The sequence below is a fragment of the Corvus brachyrhynchos genome, unplaced genomic scaffold (genome assembly GCF_000691975.1).
Source record: "Corvus brachyrhynchos isolate BGI_N302 unplaced genomic scaffold, ASM69197v1 scaffold10, whole genome shotgun sequence".
Taxonomy (NCBI): Eukaryota; Metazoa; Chordata; class Aves; order Passeriformes; family Corvidae; genus Corvus; species Corvus brachyrhynchos.
In genome coordinates this window covers 1492151-1502478 of record NW_008236180.1, presented here as the reverse complement: position 1 = coordinate 1502478, position 10328 = coordinate 1492151, and the positions used below count along the sequence as shown (strand labels likewise).

Sequence of the window (10328 nt, the reverse complement as noted above, 5' to 3'; positions counted from 1 at the left end):
CGCCTCCAGCGCCTTCTGCTTGCGGTAGAAGTGGGAGAACTTGTTGAAGATGATGGTGATGGGCAGTGCCACGACCAGGATGCCCCCCAGGATGCAGCCCGAGGCCGCCAGCTTCCCCGCCACGGTGACGGGCACCACGTCACCGTAGCCCACGGTGGTCATGCTGACCGTGCCCCACCACCAGCACGCTGGGATGGTGTCGAAGCCAACGTCTTCCTCCTTCTCAGCAGTGTAGGCCACTCCAGAGAAGACAGAGACCCCCACGGCCAGGTAGAGCAGCAGGATCCCCACCTCCCGGTAGCTGTGCTGGAAGGCAAAGCAGAGCGTTGGTCAGTGGGGGCCACCACACCCAGCACAGCCAGGACACAGAGATCCCACAGCCCTGCACAGACGCTTGCAGACTACCTGCACGCCTCCATCAGGGATCTCTGCTCTATCCACCTCTGTCCTGCTCCAGAGATGGACTGGGATGGGGTGGGGAGTGCAAGGGTGACTCAGATCTGGAGTGAGTGGTGCAGCCAGGAATCGTTCCTGGCACCCACAGCTGCCTCTCTGCACTCCACCAGCCTGCGAGTGCTGGGAGGGAAATCTGTGCTCCCCAGCCAGGGATCCCCAGCAGAGGCTGCTCCCCTGCCTCCAGCATTCACTCTGGCCTGATCTCAGCTAACAATATTTAGCACATTTTCCTTTTATCTTGGCAGATCCCCAGAAACCACCTAATAGGCAGCCACTAAAAGAGGCAATTTGTACCTTCCTGAGTTGCTGGCACTGCTCGCTGGGAGGACGTGGCCTCTGCTGCAGGCGCAGCTCAGCTCTTACCCAGGTCTCAGCCCAGGCTCCCTGGGGACCCCAGAGTCCCTGGGTACCTCCTGTACCCCAACACCACTGACCCTCAGCATCTGTGAAACGCTTTGTTACACGCGTTTGTTACTCCTGTTTCTGAGATAATTACATTCCCTTCAGGCTTTGCTGCCCCTCCGTCAGAGACTCCAAGTAAACATCAGAGCTGACATGAAACCAAACACCCCTGGTCATCAGGGCAGTCCAGGGATCCATCCAGTGTCAGCATGGGCTGGTCTTAGACCCATCCAACAGGGTGCTGCAAGCCCCAGCTTGATGAGATTGAGCCCAAGGGGTCTGGGAGCTTTGGTGGGAACAGAGCCATGGGACACCCAACTCTGATGTTGTGTGCAATGCTCCTTGAAGAAGCCATTGTTTCTCTGGTTTCAACCTAAAACCTTTGTGCTGCAATCTTTCTTTGTGTATTTCTAATATTTGAACAAAGTATAAAACCTGTGCCAGAAGCCCAGGGGGAAAAGGCTGTGGGTAGCTGGAGGACAAGGCAGCAAGTCATGCCGGGAAGGGACTGCCAGGGGACGGACTGCCACCACCATCCTCCCAGCAGGGCTTGTCCAACCACTTTTTGACTGCCACAAGTGAATTTTTTGGATGTTTCTGCCCAGTGACCTGCCAGTTTGCTCTTCATCTTTTGGGGAAAGGAAAGCAGAGCTTTGATCGTGGGGATTTTTTCCCAGTCTCCTAACAAGCAGAGAATGCTTTATTGGAGACCACATAATGGCTAAAGGAAACAACATTTGAGCAAAGCAAACAGCAGCAGATGTGGGAAAAGGCTTCTGTGGTCAGGATGAGACTTAAAGGAGGTGGATTCATGGCAGGGAGCGAGGAGACTTTGCTTGGACAGCTGGCAAAAGCTGCTTAGTTAATGCCAGTAATACCAAACAACCTCCTCTTCCTCCCCTTCCTCCTCCTCCTCCTCTTCTTTCTCCTCCCTCACCTGTGGCTGCAGATGCCCTATAGCAGTGCCACGGGAGCTCTTCGAGGAGGACAAACAGCTCAGAGCCACCGAGTTTCAAGGATGTATCACTTGGCCAAGAAAAACCTGCTTCTGGCTGGAAGTTAACAGCAGGTCTGTACATCCCAGCTGGGGACCAGCAGCACCGAATAACCTCACACATTTTTAAAGAGTATCTGTTCTGACCCTGGGATGTGTTGGAGGGGGAAGGCAAAGGGAATGTCAGGCAGCTCAATAGCTCCTGCTGTTTCAGTTTACAGGCAGGGTCAAGGTTTGCAGCACAGGGAAGGCTCCAGGAATGTCCCAGCTGATCCTCAGGCACTGGCTGCCACCTATTTGCAGCCATTTATCTGCAAAACTTCTGGTTTGCTCATTGATGGAGGGGGAAGGCAGCTGCAGCTGGGGTTTGGCTGGGATTCAGGCTTAGCCAGGGTTTGGGTGGGATGCAGTTTTATCCAGGGTTTGGGGGGGTTGCAGGCTTAGCAAGTAGCCAGCCTTGGGAGAGGCAGTGCTAGGTAATAAAAGACTCCAGCAAAAAGCCCTCCAAGTAGCAGTCTCTCCAGATTCCTGCCAAATGCACATCTTTCCTCCAGTGCAGCAGAAGACAGTCAGAATGGAAGAGCCCAGTTTGAGTCTTGCCAGAAATACCAGTGTGGAAACCGAGCAAAGGTGGCCCATGGTAGTGACAGCAGGGTGATGTGTGAAGTGCAGTTCCAGCCTCTTTACACATTTAGGCCCCTGAGGGGGACAGACAGCAACTCCTGAAGATCCCTGTATGTGCTGCAATTACCCAGGGACCAACATCTATCGACTGCCAGTGGGAGAGGGGCTCCAAACCCGCACCCGCAGAGCCGCAATAGCGGTAATGGATGTCGAGCATGGCAGGGAGGAAGAGCAGAGATGTGTAGGAAGCCTCTCCTCAAATTAAACACGCTGTGGATCAGGCCCCAAGCAATCTGAGGACTGTTCAGGGTTTATGATGCACAAGTGGCAGAATTCCCTCTGCTAGCACTTTCGTGGCAGCGGAACCATCACTCAGCTTGCCAGAGCCATCGCTCCCGCTTCCTGGCTGTTAACAGCCTTCGCTGCTCTGCTCCTGCTTTCTGCTCTTGCAATAGGAAGTAAATTATGATTAACAAGTCATTGTAATTTATGTGCCCACTAAATCACAACGCCAAGCTGCTGCATCAGATTTGTGTCTTTGCTCATCCCCATTTAGAGCTGTCTACAGAGTCCCCAGGAAGGGGCACTTCCCAGCATGTCACTGGGTGAATCAGCTGCTCATCAGAAGCTGGAGCCGGGACACTGCCGGCTCCCCAGATCTCGTTTGCTGCTTAGTAATGTGCACGAGTCCATCAGTGCCTGCTCTGCTGAAAGGTGTTGCTCATGCTTGGATGGAGCACTGACAGGACATAGGGAGCCCTTTCTACGTCTGCAATTTTACTTAAATTTCACCAGCAGTGTTACCTGGGTCTGTCACTTGTCAGTGCTCTTTCAAGGTAAGTGTTCAGAAGTAAGTATGATGCAGGTAGGACTTCAGGCATCTTCATTTCGGACAACCCTCCCTGGACTCTGTTTCATCAGGTTTTGAGGATGCCAGGAGTATTTTGATGCTCTGTGGGCTCTGCAGGATTAGTTCTGGGCGGGGCTGATCCTGCTTCACAGCAGAAGCTGGCAAAAGACCTTTTCTGCTGCCCATCCTCAACCCCATTCACACTCAATGGTTCCTTTTCTCCATGACTCAGCCACGGGAATGGGTCCAACTCCAGCAGCCGAGTCCTGCTGATGCCAGTACACCCCATGCCAGCCCTGTCACTGCTGCAGCAGCAAAAACAGGGTGTCCCCAGCTACTCATCCCTGTGATGGCCCTTCAGAGGGAGCAGCATGAGGAGCTGCAGCTCCCTCCCATGCCAGGCACTGAGTGAGAGGAGGGTGTCCCTTTGGTTGAATTTCAGGCTCTGTCACAAAGATTGCTTCCTTGGCCATTTGTTTGATACACCAGATGTTTGAGGAGGGGAAAGCACAGGGATATTTGCACAAGCAGTGCTTGAAAACACAGCCTTCTGGTTTGAACATGGGGCCCAGGGGCAGAGATGAGGTGTTTGCCCTGTTGATTGTCCCCCATGCCCAGCATGAGCCCCATGTGTTGTGGGGCATGGGGAGCATGTATCACTCTGAGTCTTAGCAGGCTCAAGGATCAGCTTTTAGGATTCCCATTGACGCAATCACCAAGAACCAGGGACAATTAAAGGCCAAGTTTAATTTGCCTCTGCACCAGTCTGGATTTTCTGTGTAAGCACAGGAGGTGAGTTTCCTTCTCCCCAGATTCAAGAACATGGCCCTTAGCACAAGGGTGGAGGGGAGAGATGGTGGGGGTGAGCCAAACCACACTGGGTGTGGAGGCTGGTCCTGTTTCACCACTGAGCTGCAGTGACAGAGATCTGGCTGCAGCACGGGGATAGTGAGGATTGCGTGGCAGATTTCAAGTTGCCCTTGGTCTGTCTGAAGAGGCCGGGGGTGCTGTGCATGGGGGTCTGGAGAAACACAGCCTTGGGGCGTGTTATGGGGGATGTGGACCCTCTCACCAAACCTGCAGGGATGCTTTCTAGGCATACCTGAACCCTGGTCCTCCACTCAGTCAGCATTTCCTCCTCCAGACCTTCCTCCTGAGGACCACATGGTCCTGGGACCAGTTTCCCCCAGCCCTGCATGCCAAGTTTTCCATCACACTGGGGGGCAGCTGCTGGTAACCCAGGCTCTGCTGAGGGCACAGACCCTGTCTGGGGCTGGTTGTCCCAGGCCATGCAAGTCACCCTTTGTTTTTCTACTGCTGCTTTGTGCCAGACCCAACCTCACTGTATCAGCTCAGCTGGACCATGATTTCTGTTTCCCTAAATGGCCAGGCACCAGGGGTTGGACACTGGCCTCTGGTCAGCTGGCAGCATGCCCGTAGGAGGTTTCCCCTTTTCCCAGACTGGGGACAGGAGCAGCCCTGAGCCATGCACACTGGTGCTAGCATACCTAGCAGCTGCTGGCTGGCCTGCTCCCTGCTCAGCAGGTCACTCTCAGCCCAGCTAGACACTGACTCACTTCTGGTGGGACATCCCCATCCACCCATGCATGGCTGAGTCTATTCCAGTGCTGTGCAATGAGGCTTTCATACCACAGTGGGATGGCTGAGACCCTGGAGGCACCAGTGCTGCACGAGGCAAAATGGGGTGGATTGGTGTTTGTGCTGTGTGTGTACAGAGCACTCCTGCAGTCAGTGCTCCTCACACTTGTTTTCTTTAGCAGACACACCAACAGCCCAACCCACTACCCCAAGCAAGCTTGCCAGGCACGACCCAGAGCTGGGAGCTCACTGCAAATAGGGACTTCCACATCCCCCAGCCATGCCAGAAGTCTCCTTCTTGCCCAGAGACTAAAGGAGTAGACAAGGAGATAGAGAGCCAGTTTACCTTCAAGGTGGCCCCCAGTGACCTCAGTCCAGTGGAGTGCCGAGCCAGCTTCAGCACCCGGAATATCCTCATGAGCCGAAACACCTGCACGACCTTGCCCAGGTTGCCCAGCTCCGAGTCACTGCCCATGGTCACATCCACCAGGAGGGTGAAGTAGAAGGGCAACACTGAGACAATGTCAATCAGGTTCAGTGGGTGCGTGAAGAACTTCCTGGGGTTGGGTGAGAGCAGGAGGCGGGAGGATACTTCGAAGGTGAACCAGGAGATGCAGAAATACTCCAGCTTGTGCAGGATGGGTTCATCGAGCACGTTGCCATTCTCATCCACCTCCTGGTACTCGGGCATGCTGTGGATGCACATGGTGGCTATGGACACCAGCACCACGCTAATGGACACAAAGCTGAAGAGTTTGCTGGGGATGGAGTAGCCGGGGTTCTCCATGGTGAGCCAGAGGCGCTTGCGCACGTTGCCACAGCGCAGGGTGCTGTAGCGCAGCAGGTCGTGGTTGATGTCAGAGATCTCATCAGGGGACGTGTCCACGCTGCTCACCTCGCTCTCCTCATCCCAGTTGTGGTGCCGGCTCTCCAGCTTGCGTTCGTGGTAGCGGTAGCTGCAGCAGGAGTCCAGGAAGAATTCGTTGATGCCCCAGTACTCGATCTCCTGGCAGAAGGAGAAGACGCACAGCTCCTCCATGACATGCAGCTTCCCTGTCTGGTAGAAGTGGAGGACGTAGAGGAAGAATCCGGGGTTTCGGTCAAAGTAGAACTCCCTGGCACTCACGTCGTAGTCATCGCAGAGCTGCAGGATGGACTCCTCCGAGTCGCAGGAGAGCAGCCGTCCCAGGCGGGTGTCGGGGAACTTGGAGAGGGCGCTGGAGCTGAGCCGCCTCCTCAGACCCCCCACGTTGATGTTGATAACGTCCTCCTCAAAACTGGGACCCCAGTAATTTAAGGTCTTGTTGACCATGATCAGCAGAGCAGGAGCGGGTTCCACCTGTGGATGAGACAGCGGGGCTGGAGGGGACACAGGGCTCCCCCAGGTCCGGGTGCTCCTGGGTGAGAGGGGGGCCAGAAGCACCCTAGGAAGTGAGGAGGGATGTTTGCATTTTGAAAATGAGGACCAAGGCAAAAGAAGGGGAGAGAAACAGCTTTAGACAGTTGCTCTCCTGCAGTATGGAAGCTAAAAAAAGAAAAGCCAATGATTTTTCCAGGTGAAACTTTTCCTTGCTTTTTTACCTCCTAAAATTTCTCCCTTTGCCAGTTGTTAATGGCCTAAGGAAGGCAGTTTAATGCACCTCCAGCACCTCACCCATGGGGCTCTCCTTCTTCAAACGAGTAATTAGTCACTGAAGAGAGGATTTATTCCCCAAAGAGTCTCCTGGAGGAAAAATTAGATCTTGTCAAATCACCACTGCTGCGATTCTGCCGAAGTGCTTTGTAGCCCCACTACCTACGCTGCTAATTAGGCCTGGTCAAAAAGTCCTTAGACGGTTCAATCTTTCCAGCAGCACAGGCAGTTTTGCCAAATCAAAGTATTGTCACAGAAGGTGTCAGTTTCAGGGAGAATTTGAGAGGAAGAAGTGTCAAAACAATTCATCTGCCTGTTTTGTTTCCTCTTGTGTGTTCTGCCATGTAAAATATTAAGATTATTTTGATAATGTTGAAACATAACAGAAACATGATTCAGAATCATTGATGACTGAATAAAATCTGTATGTCGATGGGGAAATAAAAAGCCAGAGTTTCGATTTCCACTGTGTTTTAGGAATTTATAAGTTTCAGGGAGCTGGGCTTTTTTTTGCAGCAGAAATTCTATTTTCTAATGAAAAACACTTAAAGCATCAAAGAAAGAAAAGCATTTTCACACCTTCAGATGCATTTACCTGTCTTGACCAGAAATTTAGAGCAAAAAGGCAAATAAAAAGGGTTGTGATCTTTATGCACCACCTTGAAATCTGATTTTTCCACCTACATTATTCATCAAAACAACCAGGGGACACATGGAGCAGCCCTGTAGTGATGGGATCCCCCTGCTCCTGGCATGGAGTGGTAAGGCTTGAGGGACACTGCTCTGCTTTCTTGGTTGAGGAATTACATTTTTTCCTGTCTTGTGTCACCCACAGAATTTTCCAAGATTTTAGGGGTACTGGCACAGAGGGCACAGAAAGGCAGCAGGAGCCGAGGGAAAAAAGGCTGCAGCCCCTGCAGTGATGCTGAAGTGCCAGCACACCCCATACAGGACAGCCTGGTCCCACAGCAACCACAGGGGGCCAAGGCTGGGTCAGTGACACGAGGTGGGTCCCTCCACCCAGGGGACTCCCACAGACCCCATTGCAACCCTTTGTTGCTCACCAGCCATCTCACAGGGGTTGTGGGGCAAACACCAGGGCTCTACCTGCTTTCCAGTGTCTGAGAAACTCGGTGTAAAAGGTTTGTCAGACTGGCAGGGACCTGGGGGACATGCTCATATCTAAATCTGGAGGTCAGAGCAGAGCTGCAGAGGAACAGGTAATGGAGCCATGGTAAAGCCCTGGAGGTGTTTTTAAACTGATCAGGGCTGTGGGTGCAGGAAATGCCAGGTTTGTGTGAAACAGCCTGGCAAAGGCATCTGAGAACTCCACTGCATCTCCCAGCCAGGGCTCCTTAAAGGCACAGCTTTGCACCACAACCAGCGCTTCCATTACACCACGTCTGGAGGAGGCAACCGGCTCGTGATAAACCTCAGAGCTTAATGGACTCATTGTCTTGCCTTTCAGAGGGGAGGGAAGAAGGAGAAGGATCAATTTTTTTAACGCTTAAGCCAAAAGCAAGGGAGAAGAAGGGGTGTAAACACTTCTTTTCAGGGATAAATTGGAATTTCAGTGACAGATGAGCTTTTCCAGAGAAGACATCACACAGCCCATCTGTGGGGTAGGGATGACTAATCCAGGTTCCTTCCAGAAGGATGCTCATGCATTCAGGCTATAAGCACACACAGAGATGGGGGGGCCTGGAGGTACAGCTGTGGGATCCAGCTTATCCCAAAATCAGCCTCAGACTCTGTCTGCACCCTCCCTGTAGAGCAGCCACTCTGAAAGGTCAGACCAAATTCCACCAAAATCAAAGGCAAGGTGGTTTGGGGGCTGGGCTGGGGCACGGGACAGCCCAGGATGGCAGGACAAGCCTGAAGCCTTGCTCCAGCTCAGCCGGACCACCCCCAGTGCACGGCCATGGCTCTGGGTGAAATGTGCCAAATCGTGGGAGCCAGAAGGGAGACGGCTCCTACCTCCCTCCCAGCTCAAAATAAAAAGGTGGATGTCAGGACCCTGCAAGCTTTGTACCCCAGGGAAATCCCTCTATCCCTCCTGCAGAGCAAGGAGAAGGGTCACAAACTGCCAGAGATGTTCCTTTCTGGCGTTCACTTCTGAATAGACCAAATTATTTCTGCCTAAATACAGTTTTCATCTAGAAGTCTAAAGCAGGAATTAATAGTTTTATAACTCTCTTGCCTACTTGTTTCACAAACAGCTAAGCTCAGCTTTAGAACAAAACTGGGCTTTGAACTGGGACCCAGCATGATCTCCCCTGTTGGACCATCAAAGTGTGCACCCCATTCACATTTGCAGGCATATCAGCTAGGAAACAGAAGCTTACTTTGGGAAGCTTGGGTGATTTTATTTAAAAGCATGACGGACAGAGAATACAAATGTGTCTGTCTGTGATAAAGTGAATTTGCAAAATTTTCCTTTAGTTGACCCAAAATTTCCATGAATGATTGGAAAAAGGGAAGAGATAAAGCCAGTCTCTTTCTGATAAATGTTGAAATATATTGTAAGCTATTTTGAGACAACCGTCAGAATTACACAAGCCCAGTGTGAGCTGGGTGTTGGGCGTTCAAATTAATATCTGTCTTGTGGAGAACAAAATCCCTGATATATGCATTTATGACAGTAAAAATAAAATATAAAACAGATCAAGCATGTCTATAAGAAATGCTAGAAGAGTTTCCCTTGACAACATATTTTTTTTCTCACAGACTTTCAAATGGAAGTTATGTATATTTATTCTACCTGGCAGAGGGAACTCAAGGGAATGGAAAGAAACGTGCTAATAGACATTCAAGTGAGGATGCAGCAAGTGCAGGGAGCATTGCACACAGGGTCTTTTCCAACCAGGTACAATGGATTTAGATTAACAGTCCAAATAAAAAACCCTGTACTTACAGCTCAGCGAGGCTTCCCAGCAGGGAGTCGTGTGGCTTGTCTCAAAGGAGCCATTAGAAATGCGTAGAGGAGGAAGAATCTCTTATCCTTTGCCTGTAGCCTAGACCTAAATGTCCTGTCACCCAGGGCTTGTGACTGTGCACGTCCCAGGTGTGCAGGGGTGGTGGCTGCAAACCACTGAGGAGATCCTATACAGGATATCCATGGGACTGGGGTAGGACTGGGGGTCCCCTGCTGAGTACCTGAGGGGGCCAGTGGGGCTGGGTGACCTCCCAGCTCCTGCAGGGTGGTGTCCCCATACACTGGGACAGGACTGGGGAGACATCTGTTTTCTGGTCATCCAAAATTGCCCCTGCAGAGCCCCATCCCCATTGCTGAGCGTCTCTCTGCTCATCGGCCTGAAGATGCTCAGGACCAAGCCCTGCCTTGGGCGGTCCGGGGGTTTGCCAGGCAGGCAGTGGGGAGAATGGAAGGGGAATTCCCACTACTGGCTGCTCCCTGCAGGCAGAGCATGAGCTGCTGCTGTACGCTGAGAGGCCACTAAAATGCCCAGGGCTGGAGATGGAGATGACGGGGGACTCCCTGCTCGCCTCGGGTGCAGGAGAGGGTGATTAGCAACAGCCCAGCGCTGTGCCAGCCTCCACTCCCAGGTCTCACGCTGAGCGTGCACAGTTCTCCAGAGGGACCTCCGGGCTCCGTTCCCCGGGGAGGGGGATTGCAGCCCCCGGGAGAGGCAGGCTTCTGGGCGAGGGACTCCCCTATACCCGCCCGCAGAGGGACGGGAAGGAATGTCCCTGCGCCCCGGCACCCAGCAGCATCCCGGGGTGTGGGTGCTAGCACGGCGGCTCCCCGCTTA

The 10328-nt window shown here is 52.6% G+C and overlaps 1 protein-coding gene across 1 annotated transcript in view; it reads right to left on the bottom strand.

The window, feature by feature from the left end:
• Positions 1-9464, bottom strand: part of KCNS1 (potassium voltage-gated channel modifier subfamily S member 1) — a 12533-nt gene extending 3069 nt beyond the window's left edge. Inside the window, exons 1-2 of the mRNA XM_017735452.1 lie at positions 5272-9464; positions 4-306 (exon numbers count right to left, since the gene is read on the bottom strand). Coding sequence (XP_017590941.1) covers positions 4-306; positions 5272-6237 — 1269 coding nt within the window. The 5' untranslated portion in view covers positions 6238-9464. The remainder of the gene's footprint in view (positions 1-3; positions 307-5271) is intronic.
• Between the last annotated feature and the right edge of the window lie 864 nt (positions 9465-10328).